Consider the following 23,128-nt stretch of genomic DNA (forward strand, 5'->3'; position numbering starts at 1 on the left):
AAAGAGTAATGTGAGAAAAACCATGTCGACTGAATGATAGTCTAAAAATATACATTTAACAACAACTGCTCTTAATTGAAACGAGAGAGAGGGAGAAACAATATATTTACGCATTATAATTCTAGCCTTGCAGAAAATTGATCTTCATGGTAAATGTCCTGGGTAACATTGTATTCTGCTTATGTTTAAATCAACAACTGTTCATTTGTGCAAATGATAGCCTAATCCTTGAACGGTATGATTATGGCGCTTTCAATTCAGAGCAGTGGTCCGTTAATGTATACATTTAGGCTGCTTTTGCATTCAGTAGGTTTGCGATCGTCTGCCACGCTTTCTCTGGCTGTTTCATTACAGCAGCTGTGTTTCTTTTTTTACAAAACATGTGTTCCATGTTATTATACGTCTACAAGAAGCTGCTCACTCTGTTTAAAAAATTATGAACAATGGGTATTCTCCATTTAAGCATCAGTAAATCTGTGATCAACCTTGCGGTCTGTTAAGGAAATATTATCCGGAATACTTAAGCCTGGCTCGACCTAGTTGCTCCTTCTCAGGCAACAAGCAGAAGAGAGTTATTTGGGCCAAGAAACACAAGGAATGGACATTAGACTAGTGGAAATCTGGGCTTTGGTCTAAGTCGATGAGTCTAAGTTTGAGATCTTTGGTTCCAACCGCCATATCTTTGTGCAACGCAGAAAAGGTGACCAAATGGATTCTACGTGCCTGGTTCCCACCGTGAAGCATGAAGGAGGAGGTGTGATGGTGTGGGGGTGCTTTGCTGGTGACACTGTTAGGGATTTATTCCAAATTGAAGGCACACTTAACCAGCATAGCTACCACATCCTCCTGCAGCAGCATGCCATCCCATCCGTTTTGCATTTAGTTGGACCAACATTTATTTTTCAACAGGACAATGACCCCGAACACACCTCCAGGCTGTGTAAGGGCTATGTGACCAAGAAGGAGAGTGATGGCGTGCTGCGCCTCCACAGTCACCGGGCCTGAACCCAATGAAGATGGTTTGGGGGAGCCGGACCGCAGAGTGAAGGCAAAAGGGACAACAAATGCTAAGCATCTCTGGGAACTCCTTTAAGACTGTTGGGAAACCATTTCAGGTGACTACCTCTTGAAGCTCATCAAGAGAATGCCAAGAGTGTGCAAAACAGTGATCAGAGCAAAGGGTGGCTACTTTGAATAAACTAGAATATAAGACATGTTTTCAGTTATTTCACACTTTTTTGTTACACACAAGAAGGTATGTTCACCAACATATGCACTGTGACTCTTTTACAAACATGTTATCCCAGTCATTGGAGAGATATTTTGTACCCCCTCTAGGCTAGTCAAATGACAGACATGTAGCCCTCTGCCCTTTCAGGCTGGAACACAGACATGTTCTTATGACCGTTCTCCGGTATACGTCGTTCCCATTGGCCTTTGTAGGCCTAACTGTACTTATTCTAGTATTTTCCCTCTCTGCCACTTAAAAACTGGATCTTTGCGTGGTATAAAAATATTTCACAAGACGTAAAGAAAAGAGTTGTGGAAATAAAAAGGTACTTCCAAGTTTAATATACATAGAATCTTGATGAAGTGTTGGTAGTTGTGTACTGTTTTTACGCAAAACGTGAAAACAAAAGAGTTCCAGTCCACATTTATCACTAGGAAAGCTACTTGCAATTTGCCAAAGTTTTGACTAAAATGGTGCACAACAAACCAAACTTGAAGACGTGCATCTTAGTTCAGTGAAGATGTGTTGTGTTATGTACCTGTATTCCGAAACTGTAAAAATTATATATGGTTTGTCTGTAAGTCAAAACAAGGGTTTGACAGGTGAGAGCTAAGTTTCCCCTCAAAGCACAGTACCTTTAGATTGGGGTGGCAGGTGTTCTTCACTGTGGAGGAGGTAGGGTTGTTGGCTAGAGTCCAGTTGCCTGTGGCTGTATCCTCCATTTTCTTCATGGCTTCACTTTGACTGAGTGGAGGTTTCTCTTTAGATGATTCACTGTGGTTGTCCTCACAAACACCTATTGGAAAGAATTTAGATTTCCAAATCTGTCATCTGTCATTTTTCTAAACAATTATACTAAGATAGCCCTATTATTCAGACATGATGGAATGTATTAGGAATATCATGTTCCTTGGACTACAATAAGGTTAACAAAAAGATAAGCAAAGTCGATATCACTTTCTCCAAAGCATTAACAATAGATAGCCTGCTGTAAGTCTAAGATGTGTAGTTTAGCTTTTAACACTGGAAGCAAGGAAAAATGGCTAGCCTTGCTCCTTCACGGTGCCTTCCATCAACTTCTACAACATCATATGCACACTGTATCCTGTGTATTTAAAACATAAGACTGGAGAAATGGAGCAATTTCCAGAACTGATCAACTACAGTGCAGTGACTGGACACAGCATCTAGTCTTGTCCTTCTCATGAAGTTGCAGGATGCGTCAAACCTCTAAACCCAGGTGATTCTCGGCTGTGCTACTATGATAGCTATGTTGAACATGTAAATAAAGACAATTTTGCAGTATTTGGAAGGCATACATTTCCCTTAGTAGCATTGGTGATACTGAGAATTCTTTTAAGAAAAGGCTTAGGAATACTAGAATGTATTAATGACTGACAGAAAAATGTGCAAAGAGCTGTAGAGCTGTAATCATATTACATAATTCATGTAAGTCAAAGAGGTTTCCTTGAGAAGTTCTGCTGACTGCTTTTTTGCAATTCCCATTAACAATTCAAAAAGCTACTTTTCAAGTGCTGCCTTTTCTCCATGTTCAGTATGGGATTCAGACAATTAATAGCCTTCTTTTGAAGTCCACACAGGAGGGAGTTTTTGTGAATACAAATCCCACTCACATCCCACTTTTCGTCTCTTCGGTGACGTTAAAGTCACCTGCTTCATACACGCCAGTCTGTTTCCATTGTACTCTCTCGCCTTTAGCTTTTATCAATAAGTCGACTTTATAATGACAAGCGAAAAACGTTTGTTGGGAAATGTTTTGTTCTTTGTTCTCAAATTTTCCGCGTTTTCACTCAGGTAGTTTTTATGCGCAAATTTGAAAATGCACATAAAAACAGGTGGATTGAAAATAACGCACCTGCTGCACTGGGATCATTTATGTTTAAATTATCTCAACTCTTTACGCTGCAACTGCATTTAGTCTTAATAATAAACAAAATATCAAGGATACATATACGCACATGATTTTTCAGTGACAGACAATATTCATGATAAAAAGCATTCTTACCCAACTCGAGACCCTCAACACAGTCCCATCACGAGGTCTCTAACTTCTTATTTTTAAATACAAATTGAAGCAAAAGATGCAAAGGCTTAAAATGACCCTTTTATAATAAATTTTACTGAAGGATATTTCCTCGGCAGCGGAGAACAGTGTGTGCTATACGTGTTTCAATCACTGGAAGCGGCAGTGCCCACTGAGCACACACGTGATGCTTGACATGTCCCACATTTTCACTGAGCTCTAATAAACTTTAAGCGGTGAAATGTTCAAACGTAGCAAACGTCTGCAATATATCGGTAAATCTTTCACGTGAAGTCATGATTCAAATTTTCGCATTTATGAATCTATTAGACCTGCAGCATACGGCATTGAATTAGGTCTACTTGAGGGACTTTATTATTTTGCTCAGAAAACGTGCATGGATGTATCAGCACTCTTTATGAAGTGTTTGCAGCTTTTCACATAATAAAAAAAAAAAATATTCTGAGCAAAACCTTATGTGCACATTGCTCTCACACACAATAACGACACATCTCAACTGAGAAAATGTGATTTCTTTGGTCTAACTAGAGATTCCCATTGTGAGAATATACAGGTGTAGGCCTACCTTAAGTATAAGCAAATTTCATCTTCCATTCATACCCTCCTCTTCAATGTATCATACATGGATAGACATACTCCATCGTGCTTCGAGAGGGACATGTGGAGTATCTGTGGTCTGCCATCCAATTTAATTTAGGCAAATTTGAGAATTGCACTTAGATGAAACTTGTATTTAATGATCTTTAAATGATTAGAAAATGGATAATACTCTGTCTAGCTCAAGTCCTTAAACTCAGATCAAGCACAGGTATAGTCTTTATGAAGCACCTAAAACTTGTAGAAAAGTATGTTATGCAGCCTACCTTGTAGATTTTAATATTTAAACAGATTCTAAATATGATTAGAAAGATGAAAAATAATCACACAACACAGACACAGTGATACCACAGAAATTATAGTCTTGTAATTCAATGTATTCACATTACAACATCCACATGGTTCAGTTTGTGACAACTTCTAATGATCTTCAAATATATTCACTGTATGATACATAATACCGATATAGGCACTTCCAGTAAGTCTGGCAATATCGAAGCTACAGTATAGTGTCTAAATTACAAAATGGTAAAAATAAATAATGTATATCTAAAAGAGTTTTTGTAGTTTTAAAATTTCTTTACTGTACAGCATATATGTATATTGTACAAAATGGAGCATCAACCTGCAAGAAAATTTATGGTTTTACTTTCACAAATACTGTGTATTTGGACAATTTCTTCCTTGTGTATGTATTAGTACATGTGGTAAGTGCAAGGTACTAGTGAGAAAGCAATTATTTAATCATGTGTCAACTATATAAAAATACTCATCTCATTTTTTTTTTTACATAATTGTAAAGCTTGTTTGGTTCTGAGAGTTACGTATGCTACATGTGTGAATAAGTATGTCAATCAAATAAAACCAATTAAGAAATAAAAAATACACTATCGAAGCTGATATACAGTATCAGCTCAAACACAAGTAATGGCTTAAGACTGATGTGACTGGGGCAAAATGCATACATAGTCCACTCTAAAAAAAAAAGAAAAAAAAAGTTCATCAACAAAATAACTCAGCAGACAGAATCCAATCACCTTTAAAGATGAGATCCGTTGTGTAATGAATACTCTACTACTGTTGCAGGTGAGGATCTCTGATCTGCAGGCAAAGCACTTGACAGATCAAAGAGGAAGCGCAAGGAGAAATATGCAATAGGACCTTCTGCGAATAACAATTTTATCTGAGTATCTGAGAAGAATTGAAACACAGTTTACTGCATCACTTTACCCTTCATTATTTCACCAGCTCTACTGTACTTGTAAGTAATGCAGTCTCTAAATACAAGACAGTGTCACATTAGAGAGGTCAATCAAAACCTGTAAATAGACACAGACACAAAAACACTATATCTTGCTCTCTCACGCACACTGCATACTGTATTTATACATTCACAAAGCAGGAGCATTGTAGAGTTTGAGTTAATAATAAGTAATTGTATAATTGTACAACCTGGAGGCTTGAAATAGAACTAGTAGTGGAAATTACACACATGAATGATAGATGTTTTTTTTCTAAATCTGGACCACTTTGGTTAAGCTGTCTGTGTTGTATTGAATAGCTTGGCATAAAATTGGTAATATGTCATCAGGTTTTTCAAAAGCTGAATAAAATGTATTCATTGTGTCCGTAATGATGAGTATATAGCTCATTAGTTATGAATTGCAGACAACATACAGAAAACCGCAGGCATTTTGTATATAGAATACAAAGAGTGAGGCAACAAACGACCATTAGAGGCCAGGACAAAAATCTGATTCTGTAGCTACTAACAAATTTGGTCTGATATACATGATTCTCTGTCTGATCAGTGGTTCAACTAATTATCTTCAACGTGTGTGGCCTCAACTGCAGTTCCTGAGTCCCCCCTCCACACTGTAGCAGAGTCAGGGCAGCAGTTAACAGGCCATTACAGGATGTAGCGTGCCATTCACCACAGCCGGGAACATTGTGTGGTAATAGAGGATCTGCAATGATACAAGGGCATGGTTTTCTATACCTAATCTAATTTCAATCACAGGAAATCTCATATCCTGTCTGGTGTGTGCTGTGCAGTTTTTTTGAAGATTACTTTAAAGAGATGAGATTATAGAGGAGAGCAGTGGTACATATATGAGAAAAGATACCAGTGCATAAAAGATTCAGGTGAATGTAGATTATGAAAACTCGTCAAGATTAGCAGTGGACAATTCATTGCATACTTCCACACTGCATTCGTGTGTGGCAGAAAATTCAAACTCAGTGTAGAGCTCTTTACTTCTTTCTACTCAAGATCTACTTACTGCTCTCTCAAACATGTTTTCTATGTAAATGTGAATTATTGAAGCAAAGTGGGATATTCTTTGAAGACATTTTGCATCCAACTCAAGATACTGTTGTTCTGTAACTGGTTTATGTTATGGTGTATTGAAAGTAGGGGCCACACAACTTTCAAGGGCCAACATGGGCCAAAATTCACAATGAGATAAATGTCAGAACCATAGAAATAGAATGAAAATAGAATAGACATTCCCATTCAAGTCAACATAGCAGGATTGTCAGAGTGGCAGCCATTTTTATGTGTACTCTTGCCATTGCAAAGAACTGTACTCATTGTAGTGGGCTAACTTCCACATAAACTTCCTTATTAACCAACTTGCAGAAAGTCGCAGACTCACTGAGGTGAGGTTTTGCAACAAATAAGCAGTGGAGTAGTACGAAGAATGATGAGGCGTCTTTTGGGCACTATGTCCGTTGCTTTGCTGTTAGAGAGGAATTGAGAATTGAGAATTTCTGATTTAATGGCTTTATATTTCTATTGTTAAGCCATTAAGAAAACGTGTGTCTCTCTGTACATACATGAGTGTGACACACATTACCATAGCAGCTAACAATAATTGCCATTTTCTTTTTAAATGTCCGTTCTACTCACATTCACACAAAAATGTGATGTTTCAAAGAGTAAAACTGTTTAAATACCACATGCTGCCATCACAGTCATCTTGGCCGCTATTGAAAACCTAACCTTTACTGCAATGCATATCCTTTACATTAAAGAAAATTATCTTTTTTACTGGAGTAAAAACTACTACAGTAATTAGCTGCAGAGATTATTGTTTCGGCTCTCAAAGAATTATCAAATTGCACTTTAACTTGCGGAACTCCATCCAACTGATGCACTCTAAAGTCCTGACTGCAGATTCACTGTATTTATCTGCAAAGATGTTACAGTATAATAGTCAACGCAGAAAAGAGGGGGTTGTGACTTAAGCTTCAGCCTTGTTCTAAGCCTTTTATGAACACATCATAAACTAGCTTACAAGCTCTACCTATTTGTAACTTACTGTCCTCACAGGTGATATAGGTGTTTACTTTGAATTTAAACAGTTGAGGTTCCTGAGGGTTAAAGGTCAGCATCATTTGCAAGTTTTTACACAATGAGGACCCATGAGTAATAATAATACAGCACACTGAATCCAAATATATAGTCAGAAAGTCAAAAATTGATAGAAAAGACAAATAAAAGTGTATTAGTCTACCAATAGACATTTTTAAAGAACATTGTAGGATTATACAATTTTCTGTTGAATAGATTATGCTTTCTGGTTCTGTATGTTTATGAATGTCGGGGGTACATGTTTTGTTGTTCTTACACTAACACTACTTAACACTTTGGTAGTGTTAGTGTATGTTCTCTGTACCGGTATTCCTTTTTGGTCTTGTATTCAGCACAGATTCATTTCCAACAACCCCCTACTGCTTTGTCAGTGCTGCAACATTTGGGACAGTGAACCCTGTAATGACCACTATATTTACCTAGGGGAGAGATGGCAAAAAAAAGAAAAAAATCTGCTGAAACTATCTATGTCTGTGCATATTAACTGTGCATCTAAGCACACTGATTTAAACATGCAGACACACACGCACACACAAAATACAGAGTGTATCTAGCCTTGAGTCTCCTTCTTTAAAGTAATATGGCTACACCTAAACGTATAAAGTACTTAATATGGTGACAAATATAAAACAATTTTTTTTTTAAATAATTACTTCATATGCTAAAGCCTATGGGTGAGTGATTCATTTTGGCAGAAGTTGAAAGGAATAAAAGATATGCCAATGTTCCTCATTTGATTGACTCCCTTTGTAATCCATATATATATATATATATAAAGATCATGGCCCATGTGAGACCTCAAAAACTCTTGCAAAAACTGAAACACAAGTACAAGTAACTGTGATCTATATATAATTGCATTCAGAAAATAATTATGTATAAATTGGCAGCAAATTTCTGCAGTCATGTGTTACCACATTGGGTTGAGGTCTGTGCAAGCAGTCTTCCTCTTCTCTTGACAGTAGCAAAAGAGTCTGTATCCCAAAGTAAACAAATAATCCTGTATTGCAATATGGAAAGCTCCTTTAAATGTTTGGTGAAACGAAATATTCAGATAAAATGTGTAAAACGCAAATTTTCCACCTTGTTTTTTTCTGTATAGGCACACATTTCCCAAACATCTACAGTGTTGTGTCTAAGTAATGTGCTGGCAGAAGACAGGAGTCAGTTGATAGGATACGAAAACAAGATATACTACTTCATATCCTTGCCCTGACTGATGCCACAATTTCCCATGGGCTTTTTCAGTGTGAGTCCCCCTCCGCTAGTTCCTCTGGAGGTTTAAAGTTTTCCTGCGGGGACACAGGCCATTCTGGTTCCTCTACTCCCTCCTCTGGATCCTCTCCTTCAACTAGCTCCTCTCTGCTGCCTGGCTCCTCTTCCTCCTCGTGAATTGCCAGAATTGGCTCAGCTACATTGTTTAAATGGACAGATTCTGCTACTTGGCCATGTATCTGGGCATCTTCTTCTGCAATCACTTTCTTCCACATCTCATGGTTCTCCAGCAGGTGGTGGGTGATCTGGCAGAAGACTTTCCTTCTCTTCTTTGAAGTTCTTATCTCTGGAGAAAAGAAAAAGCTTGATTATGTTGTACAAATCATAAATACGCACTATAGCTATATAAATCTGCTAAACTATTTTATTTCCCATTGTTCAGAGGAGAAACCACTGCTTGATGTATTGCAGTACATTGTATTGTACGTATAATAAAATCCATATTCAGAGAATGAATGACAATAACAAACAATTTCATACAAAAGCAAGCATTCTAGGCTACATGTATCTGATCAACTCCAGTTTATGATTGTGGCCCTACTTCAGATTTATAGCTTTGTTTTAGACCATAGTGCTTACGTGATGCTTCTGAGCTGGTTGACGTGTCCTCCTCTGCAGTATCCTCATCATCCTCATTCTCCGTGATCTCTGGCTCTTCTGTGTCTAGGTTGGGTTCCACCCAACGTCCAGGCATGAGGTTGGCGGAGTCGTAGGAGTTGCACAGTGGTCCCACAATGTGTGTAATGAACGATTCCTGGAGTTTTGCCAACTGTGGTGCCGCTCGGTCCATGAAGGGGCTGATGGGAAGGCCCTGGCTGGACTCTTCATCACCCTACATTAAGCATGACCCACATTAGTGCATAAACGCCAAGACATGGCATAATTCAAATTTCAACACACATAAGATTCCAAAAGAACAGACGTTGGATTAATGTCAAGCCTACGTCCACGTGTAAGTCAAGCCCTGAGTAATTTGTTTCACAATTATGGACAGGTTTGAGTCTTAATGGTGTAAGAATGTAGAGGTCGGTGCCAACTGCATTAAATAGATGAAGTCAAAGAAAACTATTTGAGACACTATCAGAACTCAAAACATATGGTGTAACAGAGGGAACAATAGAGGGAAGTTTAAAGCTGGGCATTGAAATGTGTCCAAGGCATCCATGAAAGTATTTTACACAAAGGTCCAAAGAATATAGGAATATAGACTATATGGCTGTGGGAGGCTGTGGGGCAGCAGCATGTTTTTTGTTGTCTATGACCTCTCCTTAAACGGCATTGAACAACAGCCTTGGTAATCCTAAGTGTCATCCCGTACACTATATGTATGCCTTTGTACCTGCGGAGCAGCAAGCAACTAATGTAAAGCACAATAAGCGTAATCAAAAGATGGGATCTGTGATGGATCTGCATAATTCTTGAGGTGGAGGAGGTGAGCGGACATAAAACAAGTGGAGGAAAAGCTCTGTGATCCAGCTGTCACCATGGCTACATCCTAAACAGATGGGCAGAGAAAATCCATTGAAACGTTAGCTTTACCAAATGTCTAATTTCTTTGAGATATGTTTAAGAAACACTGTTATAAATACCCTGCCAGGTGTATTCTAATGTAGCTTTCTAAATAAATACAAGACTGTTCATATTTGCCAGTAGGACTTACAATACATATTAAGTGTAAGCCTCTGTGAGTCCAGAGATTCATCTGATATTGCAATACAGTTTCAAGACACCCAGATCCTAGTTCGCACATCATACTCACTTTCAGAAAGCCTGTCAGAATGGAAAACAAATGGTGATGTAGATGGAGATGGTGTATGTTTTGCAAACATGCCTGAACATGTTGAGTTTAGAGGTGAAGTTGTATTGCTTTGCTTCTTTTTTTAAGGTTGTTGGACTGACAAGGCCGCCAGAGACAGACTGTGCCTTGGCACCCTGCCTGTATCACCACATCTAGCAGCCCTCAAACTATTGTCATTAAAGAGCATTTCTCATTTCCCCCCCAGGACCTCACAGTGGCTTGTAACAAGCTGGTTGTGTCACCTATCTGAAGTAGCAGGGTGCATAGGGGTTTATCTAGAGGCAATTAGCAGAGATTAGCAGCCAGTGCCAAGGGGACATACTGTAACAAAGGTCACTGAGGGTGGCATTAGGCTGAAGGCATGACCAGATTCTGTTTGTTAGGGGCAGCACTGTACACTCAGTGGCCACTTCATTAGGTATACCTGTAAAATATAATGCAATCCAACTTTTCTGCCAGAAAGTCTACTTTTATGATGCCAATAATGTTCAGTTTGTGTCAGTGTGTTTTTTTTTACTGGCATACAAGTGTTATTTGAATTATATGTTTTAGCATTGAGGTCATTGTTATTGATGAAGGGGACCATCTTTAACCATGACTTTATTCTTTAGTAGGAACCATGGAGTATGTATTGAAAAGAAAGACGATTACACTTAAAACACATTAAACTGGCATTAAAGCCAAACATATAAAGCATACATGTGAATCATAGCCATTTCTTACAGAAAATAACTACCAGCTACCTTTACTGTCACTAATGTGCCCTTGGCTTATATAAATACCATGTCGATTTAAAATGTAAAAATAGAATACATAACTGAACAGATGAACAAGTCTAGTCATGGAATTATGACAGTTCCTCCAATAACAGTTCTGCATTGCCATTACTATCTCAATATGTCAGAAAGACTGAATTAAAAAATTAATTAGAGGGAGCTAAATCAATCAAGCTTGAAGTCCAAAGTCTGAAAGGATGAACTGTATTTTAGTTTCTATACTTGCTTCTATGGGTTCTTAGACAAAATAGAATGAATTATTCTGAAACACACAGCATGTTGCTAGGGGTCATTCTGTTCTGCAACTCTACTCTTTTATTTCGAGAGAAAACATTGTGAGAAATTTAAACAGATTAAATGTTTACCACCTGTGTGTGTGTGTGTGTGTGTGTGTGTGTGTGTGTGTGTGTGTGTGTGTGTGTGTGTGTGTGTGTGTGTGTGTGTGTGCGTGCGCTCCAGGATAAAGGTTCAAATAGCATTAATGTAAAGGTTATGTATAGGATAGGCATGTTAGGTTTAAGATAAGACATGTGGTTGTGGTGCTGAAAGGATAAGATTGGCAATATACAATTTATTTACTCTGTATTTTTGTAGAAATGCCATGACAATATCAAAAACAACAATGCCCCTAACACTGAGCCCATTGTTTTTTTTAATATGTAAATCTTTTTTTTTATCACAAATAAAAACTTTTATGTAAAAGAAAAGTAAAATAATTTCTTTCTTTTTTTAAACGCCGAGCACATACAACAAATTTAAATTAAACAGGAATAAATAAAGTCTTTATTGGGGACTATTTCCAGCTTTCCGGCTAACTGAAAGACACAAGAACATATATGTTATATGAATAAATAAACTAAAATCAAAATGATAAAATCATGTCCTTAAAAAATACAATGACGCTGCCACCTTAACATTCTCCTCAACCAAACCCTGACAACGGTTTATTTTAGAAGTATTGTATTGGATAGTGTGTTATAGTACACATGTGTTTGTGTTGGTGTGTTCCACCTGCATGTAAACATGACAGAACATTGATCTTTAGATTAGCAAATAAAAACAAATTCCGATCACACTGGGTTCACACACCTGTTCGTAGAACTCGTTGACAATGCCCTCTGTCCACTGCAGATGCAGGTCCTTGCACTTCAAAGGCCCATTGATATCAGCCAGTTTAATGCACATCTGACAGACCAGCAACCTGTCATTCTCGTTAGACCAATCAATACCTGTGGATGGATCATCACCCACCTAGGGGACCAACAAACAGACATGCTGACTTTTAACATATTCAAATATGTTGGCAGGCACAGCGCATGATATGTAGATATTATGTAAATGTGATACCATAGACCTGTTGTTCAAAGATTGTGTATTCATATGAATGTCTAGAGGGTTCATTAATCAGGGAGAAGACAGCAACACTGGATTGCACTGGATTTCACTGTCGACAAAAGCAATGAGAACTTAAGGCCTTTTAATTGTGGCTTTTACTTCTATTACGACGTTGTGAGCAGACTTTTTCCTGGTAAAATGTGCTTCATTTAAAAATGTGGAGGTTTTAATTGCTATGCTTTAAATATATTAAACACTGTTTGAATGCTTTTTTTATTTTTTATTTCTTGCACTGCTTAATGAACTTCAGATCTTAAAAGGAGCACCACTGACTCCCAGAGTCCTATCATTCTAACCTAATAATTCAGGAAGCTTTAGAGATCAAGTGCAAAACTTGATGGGTACTTCAGAGAAAGCTAATTTGCTTCCAGGAAGAGCAGAGCAGGGTGCACTACAGTGAGAGACATTGCTTTTACTTTCATTGCCAAGCCAGAGAGGTCAATGCTAGTTGACAGGCCCTGGCCCTTAAGTACCACGACTGTACTCATACTCACAATAGGAAAAACACAAAAACTCAAATCCAAAGACAACATTCTGCTTAAACAAGTTCTTAAGAAGCTGCAGGGTGCTTTGTGTTGTTGATATGAGCTGAACATACTGCAAGTGCTGCAATGTTCTGCACAAAAAGACTGTTCTTCAAAAACCAGGGGACATGGTTCACTTCAAAAGAATATACTTGACTCATAAAAACTGAAGAATACTGCTTCCATATAAAGTTTACAACTCATTATTCAGCCAGTCAAGTTTCTGAAAACAGAATACTTAAATTAATGTTCAAAAAACAATTTGAGAAGTTTAAGATACTGATATTATGATATTGTCAAAAGTATTATTATTACCTGTTATTTATTTATTATCAATTGATTTAATCACCATATCCATAAACTCTTCAGATCTAAAATGTACATCTTTTCAATAGTTAATGTAAAACATTTATGTTTTTAAAACTACCTTGGCATTGAACTCAGCCAGGAAATCAAAGTGCTTCTTCAGATCAGTGGCCAATATGGCCTCAATAACCAAGAAACGGAAACGCTTGAACTCCCCGTGATCCAGGTTGATGAGGAAGTTGTACTCTGGTCGCGACATGAAGAGGTTCCAGGCTGAGGCAGCGTGGTGGTTTTCGAGAACGGATCGATCATTGTAGAGCACTGCCTGCAAACACACAAGCACTTCACATTTACATAATCAAGTACTGAAATGCCTATATATAAATTCAGCAATCCTGCAAATGCAGCACTAAAAAGAGAAAAAAGAGAAACTGGGTGCTGTAGAAAATTCACTAAAACACTGAAAGACAAGAGAAAACCACATCATGTTTCCAAAGTAGGATCAAGAAAATTAGAGCCACTGTACTGTGCACTACTCTCTGTTCTCTTCAGTATTATGACAGCCTACATATCTACAGTACATTGAATAGATATCTCATTACATACAGTAATAGATGTGTATGTTGTTGTGATTGTTTGAATATGCTGTCAGAGACTGATGATTTGCTTCAGCTTTGCCAGGGCAGTTTGGAAGTGAAAAAGTGGAAGAAAATTGCTAATCAAATGATCATCTTGTTGATTACAAAGAAAAACAGAATTATTTCTTTTTTGAGATTTTCTTTTGGGCATGTTAGGCCTTTGTTTTTAAGAGAGAGAGAGGGGGAATGACATCCAGCAAAGGACCGGACGGAGTTGAACCCGTGATCACTGTGTCTAGGAGTACACTTCTGTACATGGGTGCACGCTCTACCAGATGAGCTACCCAGGTGCCCAAACTTCCACTGACTTTTATCCTGATCAAAAGCTGTTCTATACCATAGGCGGAATAGCACGAGTACCTGTGGGGCGCTGGTGGCCACGAGGAAAGCATTGGTCCTGCCGGGGTGGTCGTAATCATGCATTGCGGCAGCCACATAAAGGGCCATGAGCTCCAGAGCAGGTATGAGGCCTGACAGGCAGCCGTAACCATCTTCTGACACAGTGTAGGTCTTTGAAACCAGGAAGCCCATATGACTGTGTGTTATTCCACTGTCAGAGTCTAGCCACAGGGGAACAGACAAAGTGAGCATGGTGAAGAGCAGGCTAGCAGAATTTACACATGATGTAATTTCATGTGCACATGCCTTAATACACACACTTTTCTAGAGCACACACACACAGAAACACACACTTGAACATTCAAATCCACTTATATGTGGATCAAAGGGATGGCCCTAGTAAGGCATACAAATGAGGTTATGGAAATATGGGTGAGATGGAACTCTAATCTGCCTGCAATTTCATGCTGTTCTAGACTTCAAATAGTGTTTGGTACGTAAATGCAAGTGCCAAAAGCCTGAGTAAGATAAGACAAATTGTGAGTAGGATAAGAACACACACTCCTGCAGGTTTGATGCTCCGACATTTAGAGATGGCTCACAGTAAAGCTGCAGGCAGATGGAAATATCTAAATAAAACATTCTGGCCTACATATAGACAGTCTTTATGGTAATAAATGGCTTAACAAAAGTTAGAAAAAGTGAACAAAAAGGTATTGAGAGCTTATGTGATCTTATGTGACAACTTCCATCATACTTTTATGACTAATACAGTCAGATACACACTAGCACCCCCACCAGGACAAGCAAATGTCTGCATTTACGGACACACCTGAGTCACTGGCAGAGCTGTGGTCAGTAAAAAGGCTGGGCAGACCAGGCACAGCCTGTGTGGTGAGGTACCAGACTGCGTGCAGCACATCTGTGGCATGGACCCTGTTGTGATCTGGGTCAGGAAAGAAAACAAGTCTGCTCAGTGTGTGTAATCTTCTCCACCAGGGTGCACTGTTAAACTGCTTATGTTTCTTGAAACAAGGTAAAGGCTGCATACAGTCACATGTGACGGTGTGATACTACCCTCTAGAGGCTGGTTTCATTGTCACAGCTGCAGACAAGGTTATAAGTAAACTGAACCAAAAATTAAAACATAAGAAGAGGACCGAGGTGTTCAAGCTTACATGGTATGTCTCTATAACCATTCTCAAGGGCATGGAAGTAGTTCATGAATTCATGTACAGGAATCTTGAAGGTTGCAAACAGGCCAGTGTCTTCAAAGAGCCTGTAGGAGACCTGAAAGACAAACAAGTAATTGAGTCTGTGCTGTGAACATCACCAGGCTTGGTTAATCAACACTTTACATGTAAAAGCAGAACTGTCATAGAAATCATAATCAATAACTTATAATATTGTAGATAAAACTATGCAATTACATGTTAGCTTATTCAATTATGACAGCAAAACAACATGATGTTACTAAGTATTTTTTACTTTAGAACATTTTATTGCTAAAATGTTGTCCAAATTATAGTATAATTATGCAAATGATAAAGTTTTGTTGACACTTTGGCTGACCGCTGAGATTAATCATCTCCCAGATGTGCTCACCTGACTGAGGATTCGTCCACATTTGCCATTGGTCTTTTCCATCAAACTGAAGATGGGGAAGTTCCAATTATTTAGCTGACTCATTAAAGGCTCTAAGTCCTCCATTATTAACGGCTCTGGAGCCAGCATTGGTTTGTCCTGTGACAAATAATAACAAGTAGTAAAGAAAATACAATGTTAATAACGTATGTAGGTTTGTTTATTGTATGAGCAGTAATTCTGTCTCGCTTTACCTCAGGAGGTATTAGTGGGTGGAGGATGACATTCTGGGCTGGGTTTTTTCCTTCCTCTGTGTCCTCCTCTGTGTGTGCTACATCACTGCTGTCACTGTGGTTGACTTTGTGGGCGCTCTCATAGTCCGATGACACTAACACTTGGTCCTCTGCTAGTAAAAGTAAAAACAAAAAGATGTCACTCTGAAGCCTAAAAGGAACTTATAAACTAATCTAGTCAGGTTTTTGGGGTGTTGAATTTACTTCTCTGGAAATTGTCATAGCCAATTCTCTGCAATGTCAAAGTCCCAGAGAGGGTGAGCACTCTTGTTCATTAACCGTGGTTCATGTTAGTGATTGCTGCCACACCCTTATTCAAAACATATCTTACAGTAGCGGCGACAGCGCATTATACAGTAGTCTCTGTTTGTATCATCAGAAAAACTGCTTTTTCAACGCTAGATTTCTAACTGATTGGTTGTTGAATACTGGTGCAAACCAGTGAATGTGTTTCTTACTCTACCTATAAGTGACTGAGAATTTAAAAATTCAAGCTTAAGCTGAAAATTATTATTAGGTTGAAATTATGCTGATTTGACTTTAATTTATCATCTAAATTAGTGGTTTTGTATGGAGAACCAAAGAAAAAATGAAATGATTCTGACACAAGACATTGTAAATGTGTGTTTGCATTTTCTTCTGTAACATGGCTACAAAAGTAATTTGTTTGTCCAGGTTTTTATGCAGCTGTACACTATGGAACTTTTAGAGAAAAAAAAATGTTTTGAACATCTAATGGACATACTTTAATAGGCTTTTATATCATTACCTATAAATAAACACTGTGATATACTATATACGCCCTCTTCATGCACTCATCCCATGCTTTTTGGAGGTATTGGTAATGATAAGAAGAAAGAAGACTGCGAGCATACCTGACCGTGGTATTCTGTCTCCCTTATCTATAGAACCCTCCCCATGGCCCAGTCTGATGTATGGTCTCCCACAGCTGTAGACAAAAGGGGTTTAATAGGTTAGAGATGTGCATTAAAGTGCATTAAAGAGAAATGTTGAATTTAACTCCATTCCGTGTTGTAATGTTGTGATATTTGAGGAAGGTGCTGTTGCATCTTTGACTACTGCATATGTTTCTTTGACAACTGCATATGTTTGTCAAAATCTTTCAATTTCAATGATTTCTTAAAGAACATGCCTCGATGCTAGAGACTAACTAATGAAAGACTTTGAAATGTCAAAAAAACATTAGGGTTCTGAGGCATTTAAGACATTTAAATGTTTATTAAAGTGTCTGCTAATCAAATGCCAGAATCGGTTTTGTGGTTTTTGTAGGATAAGATGACATTTTAATTACTCTTGTAAGATAAAAGGTGTTTATCAGAATTCTACGTAGTTGATTTTGTTTGGCAGAACACTGTTAAAACCAATACAACAGAAAATGTTAAAATAAAGAATCACTGGGGGACAAATACAGAATACTACATGTGTGTTTGTTTGTAGAAAGCAAGATGTGCAGGCCTTTTCTGTCCGTAGCAGTGCCAAAGAATTGGGAATAATGCCATTCATTTCATCTCTCTTTGATGTCAAACAGAAGTTGTCAAGAAAAAAAATATAATGGGATTCCTACTGTGCTGTCCTAACATGAAACAGCCGTACAGATGCTTCAAGAAAAATACTCATTAATGAATTTAATAGATGCACACATTAACACAATGCAATGAGAATAAACAACAAAACTAATTTGAAACAGTTGCTGGTACTGGCACTGTTATAAATGACTCATTAGAAATTGAGCCCACCCTTTTGAGCTTAACGACAAATCAGGATCAGCCACTAGAACGGCTTACGGCAAGCCACAATCTGAGAGACAGATGGAAATATCCACATTTACTGACTGGTTTATTTATCAAATAGCAAATATTATCTTTTATGGAAAGAGCCTTGAGCTGGCCTGTGCTGGTTAGTTAGCTGTGTGACACCATGGGGAGCCTCCCGAGCTGCTCCCAACAGCTTTTCCATGTTTCTCCATTGAGGCCACTGTCAGGCTGTAGGTGGTTCCAATTAAAATACCTCTCCCTAAATGTTGTAAAACCTGCCTTCTCATGGCAGGAAATGCCTGCCATTAGAGCATGGTGTCACAGGGAGCACAAAGCCCTGTAGTGTGTCTATCTTCTTCTGATAAATTTTTTCTTGAACCCTTCTGAGCTGTACCCACCCTGCCTAATGGTCCTGAGGCCCCAACAAACGGAGTTCTGTTGTGTTTGCATGGCCAGGTTGGACCACTGTGTGTAATGCCTAGCAGGTGTGGAATATAAAATAGTTTGATAGTTTGGCGGGTGAACAGTTAGTACATTATTGTCAGGGGGGTCTGGGCAGGCAGCAGCACTTGGCTTAAAAGGTTTACTTTTAATGAAAGCTGAAGAACTGGCAGACAATCTTCCTATTCTGCTAATGCAGCAAAATAGCCTCAGCTACTGACATTGAGCCTTCAGCTCTGAATGTAAATAAGAAGGCTGACCATTTTCACTGGAGGAATCTGTCAGTCATGTATCAAGTGACTCTGCTTTTATCACAAAAAGCTTCTTAAGAGTTAGCATTGTAGTTACAGTAATTTAACTGTCCCAATGAGACACACCTACAGTACGGAGACAAAATACACTTTCTTGTATGTTTTTGTTTCAGCCCTGTCTCACAGAAATGGTGTTGATACTAAAAATTAGTTTTGCCTGATACCTTTGGGAATAATGTAACTACTGGCTGCAAATATGTTTATTTAGTCCTGTGGTCAGGTTGGTTATAGGCAACAAAAACACTTTGGTTAAGATTGGGAAAAGAGCATGGTATCAGTTAGGTAAAGAAAAAAAAATACATCCCGTCTAGTATTTTTCAGAGTCAGACTGTCAGAGTGGAGATTTTTTCTTTAATCAAAACAACAATGTTTCTCTAACCTTAAAGGTACATGTATAAACTAATACAAAATTAATCCCTCTCTCTTTCTCTCACACCTATGATCCACTAGTGGTGTTGTCTGTTCTCACAGAGACCTTGAGCTTTAAAAAATGACTTAAGTGATTAATCGATTATTAAAATATTTGTGGATGAATTCTCTGTCAATTAATCAACTCATCTCTTCAGCACTAGAAGTTCTGTATAATCATTGGGACTTTGCAGATAAAGTACTTTGTGAAGTAAAATAAACATTTTAAACATAGTGAATTTTTTTGAAACGTGTGCTTTTTTTTTTACAAGAATTATATTAATCATACAAAGGTGAAAGGTCAAAACTGGTTTCTTGCTTTACACAGAATTTAAATACAGCCAAAGTGAATTGTCAACAGTCAATTGGGAGTCTATGAAGTTGAAAATGACTCCTATTCTCATACCAAAGCACCTTGGCATTCTCCAGAATAAACCATCAAGCTAATTATCCTGCAATCGGAAATGCTGTATAAATTGCAACATTGTCTGTTTTTTCTGAAAAAAGCCTTCTCCTTCCGTGTTGCTTATAATAGTTTTGAGCCATGCAATGAGCTCTGACTGGCCTCTGCCCACTATGCTCTCCACTCCCAGTTTTTATACTTAACTACTCACAGCAGGTTGACAGATTACCTTTGGTTTAGAGCCCAAAAGGACTGTGTCCAAGCCACGATAAACACAGCAGCCATTATTTCTGCTTCCAGTAATCTACCTACTCTCAAGCCAGATGACGTGAAGAAGATAACAGCACAGTGGCCGGGGCTGAGGGAAATGGAAGGCATTCAATCGCCCCCTTTTTGCCGGGTCTGTGTGATAAAAAAGGCGATATTGTAGCTTTGAAGTTGATGTTGTTTCTTCTGAACAATGTACGTCACTGAAAGCTGACATGATGGAAAAAGGAGGGAGAAAAAAAGGAGCCTAATGTGCTAATTAAGATTCTACAGATTTGATGATGGAGCAAAGAAAAGGCAATTGAAGCCATGTGTTCATTTTCTCCCCTCAATGTGTTCTTTCCCTCCTTCCCTCTTCCCCAACCATTTCTGCCTTTCACTTTTCTGATAGGACTCATACATGTAAGGAATGGTTATTGGTGTTTGATCTGTAAATAAATTCTCATGCTACTGTGTCTTGGATAGCTCTCAAAAGGGATAATACATACAGGTTACAGTACGTATTTGACAACAGTCCCCAAAAGGTGATTGTTGTGTTAAAGCCCACTTAAGAGATGCTGTGTTGGCAGGTTGCCGTTTGCTAAGAAACTATCACAAGTTATACCCTAAAAACAGCAAGTAGTTGTCATTAGGCATGGGTCCTGTTTACATGTATTTTACCTTAACAATGAAACCTTAAACAGCTGTCTTTTTCATTGTAAACATAAGAATAAAAGCCAGATGATTGAAACAAAATTTAAATTAAGTGTTACTCCGAAAAGAGCCCTCTCATCTGCAGTAAAGTAAACCCAGAGACTCTCTGTGCTCTCCAATTGTGTCTGTATAGCCTCTGCCAGAAGAAGCAGCTGTGTGTGTGTGTGTGTGTGTGTTAATTGTGAGGTTCTGGTGACTGGGGAGAGGCCCAGGTGTTTGTTTATACTCACACCGCCATAAGTGGCCATAGCTGGGGCCTGCTGCTGGGCTGGGCTGAGCTTTATGACCAGGCGACAGGGCTTTGTGTACAGAAGCTGCTCAGTGTGCTTACATTTACAGAACTTGTTCAAGTATCACACTGTCAGTGTGCAAACAGACCCAAACAAGTCATTGACAGACACAGCCCACTATGTTCATGTGAAGGCTCAAGACACAACACAAACATGTGTGCAGATTTTTTAGTGCAGTAACATTTTGTTTTATTTAATTACATTTTTTATTTGGGTTCAATTCAATTTGTGTTTTTTGTACTTACTTTTTTTCACTTCACTTTCTTCATCATGTTGTGTAAAGAATTTTGTGTTATGTATTGATTGTTTATGACTGCTTTTTATCAACTAGCAGATACACAATGTGACAGTGTGTTGTCCACAGATACATCATTTGTATTTAACACTCTTCCCTGACCAAAGCTCCAAAGAAGTTTGCATCCCTGCGATGAAATCTTATATCAAATCTAATCTATATAATCGAATATTAATAACAACAATTCTACTTTAGAAATTGTCCTACAGCAGGTGGGTAGTCTTTCTTTGAGTCTTAACACACCTTAAACAATATCACTAGTATGAGTTTGGGTTTGTATTAGTATGAAGATGTTACAGGTCACACGTCACAAAAAGCTCTTTCATAAGTATTTCTACCCTTCAAAGAATAACGTCTGGAAAGTGTGGAGTGCTAATGAATCCTCTTAACTCTTACATGTGAGTGGTTACACAGGAATCCACAAGTAATGTGCTTTCCTAGTGGTCAGAAAAGAATGCACTCAATACACATGCTGATATGTGCAAAATGTGCAGGGTAAATCACCTCCTACAGCAGAATACATGAACACAGGCACACAGAATTCTGTTCAGCCCAGGTGATGCGCAGAAACAGGCATTGTTGGATTATGAGTGAATGTAAAGCTTCATCCTGTCTGTTCCTGTGTGTCTGTGTCAGTTAGACTTGTGTGTCAACATGAGATGCGATGGGCATAGCAGCGGTTGGGAATGAGAATGGGCTGCACAACCTGCACGCTATTATTGGCTGGGGGTTACACACCCACATGGCATCCAAAGGCCATTTGTTGGCGCCCACAAATGTCCCACTCTCACCAATTTAGAAAGAAAAGAGAAAATCCAAGCAGAAGGCAGGGTCTCTGCCACACCACACACTTCTAGCAGGTTATAGTGATGATTGAGAGGGATTCATTTTGTATTAGTCTATACATTGTTTTTTGAAGAAAGCACTGTATATTATTTGTCTAAGATCAGGGCTCTGCAGCGAAACCTAGAACTAAATTTCTTTACTTTTGGCCTCATGGTGTTTTCATGGTAGCAATATTTTGTATATTAAAACGCATTGCTGGTAGTCATTGGTCACATTTTTTCAGAATGGTCAATTCATGTTTCACACACATTATTTATTTTAACAATTCTAAAGATGATTACATTATGCAGTTTTTGTGTCACTTGATGCGTCTCAATGAATAACAGCAGAACACTAAAGAAACACCTAGAAAGAATTGCTGTATGTGACAGAGAGGTACAAATGGAAATATTATTGCACCTAATATTTTAATCTAACACTACATGAGTATCATATAATGGCCATAAACTGAGCAAATGATGTAGGTGTCTATTCATCATGAGCTGCAGGCATTGTCTGGCTGGCTAGTTAGTATGTTACTCCAGACAGCTCGGTGTAAATAATTAGCTTGGAAGACAGGAGCCACATGTGTTTACAGGAACAGTGCAGCTATTATCAGTTAATAGCTCCATGAAACAAATCTCCTCACAACAAAAAAACACTACACAAATAAAGATAGGCTGGCAACAACCTGTTTGGCTTGTACTGTATATATATATATATATATATATATATGCATAAAAAAACTTTTTACACCCATCGAACAATCTGACCACTTGGGATTAGACTTTGCTTCTAATTTCCAAACAAAAAAAACATTTCAAATTCTTTGAAAATCAAAATTCAGCCAAACTTTTACACACAAAATTAATATCTAAATTAATTTGAGGTGGGAAATAAGCCATGCAGTTGCAGAGTCATGCCTCATTTTACAGCAGTGAGTTAGTTGTTATGTAACTGTTCCAGTAAGTACGTGTGCAACCTGATTTACATGTCAAGTTACAGAAAACTAAGCTCATTAGATGTATTCTGTCTTTATTGGCAGGTTGCACTTTTTTATTTTGAAAATAAATCTTCATGTATAGTCTTAAAGAAAGAAAGGGAAAACCCAACATATGTTCTGTATGTCTGCACATAAACAAATGCACACAAACAAATGCAACTGAATAACACACACAATGTCTTTGACATCAGACATGGCTTTCTGAAGTTCTTCTACACAT

General features: G+C 38.2%; 2 protein-coding genes across 6 annotated transcripts in view; both read right to left on the reverse strand.

Moving 5' to 3' along the window:
• The window catches only part of LOC116694364 (solute carrier organic anion transporter family member 1C1), a 16,924-nt gene extending 13,497 nt beyond the window's left edge, over positions 1–3,427 (reverse strand). For both annotated transcript variants that reach the window (XM_032524084.1, XM_032524083.1), the window contains exons 1-2: positions 3,258–3,427; positions 1,867–2,027 (exon numbers count right to left, since the gene is read on the reverse strand). In XM_032524084.1, the coding sequence (XP_032379975.1) occupies positions 1,867–1,962 (96 nt within the window). In that variant the 5' untranslated portion in view covers positions 1,963–2,027; positions 3,258–3,427. The remainder of the gene's footprint in view (positions 1–1,866; positions 2,028–3,257) is intronic.
• Positions 3,428–4,234: 807 nt separating this feature from the next.
• Positions 4,235–23,128, reverse strand: part of LOC116694177 (cGMP-inhibited 3',5'-cyclic phosphodiesterase A) — a 68,838-nt gene continuing 49,944 nt past the window's right edge. For 2 of the 4 annotated variants that reach the window (XM_032523714.1, XM_032523716.1), the window contains 10 exons: positions 17,073–17,146; positions 16,159–16,310; positions 15,926–16,063; positions 15,499–15,610; positions 15,153–15,266; positions 14,342–14,541; positions 13,465–13,668; positions 12,208–12,369; positions 9,124–9,376; positions 4,235–8,830 (listed from right to left, as the gene is read on the reverse strand). In XM_032523714.1, the coding sequence (XP_032379605.1) occupies positions 8,514–8,830; positions 9,124–9,376; positions 12,208–12,369; positions 13,465–13,668; positions 14,342–14,541; positions 15,153–15,266; positions 15,499–15,610; positions 15,926–16,063; positions 16,159–16,310; positions 17,073–17,146 (1,726 nt within the window). In that variant the 3' untranslated portion in view covers positions 4,235–8,513. The remainder of the gene's footprint in view (positions 8,831–9,123; positions 9,377–12,207; positions 12,370–13,464; positions 13,669–14,341; positions 14,542–15,152; positions 15,267–15,498; positions 15,611–15,925; positions 16,064–16,158; positions 16,311–17,072; positions 17,147–23,128) is intronic. The other 2 variants (XR_004333081.1, XM_032523715.1) reach the window with 2 other exon arrangements.

Source organism: Etheostoma spectabile, chromosome 8, assembly GCF_008692095.1.
Source record: "Etheostoma spectabile isolate EspeVRDwgs_2016 chromosome 8, UIUC_Espe_1.0, whole genome shotgun sequence".
NCBI lineage: Eukaryota > Metazoa > Chordata > Actinopteri > Perciformes > Percidae > Etheostoma > Etheostoma spectabile.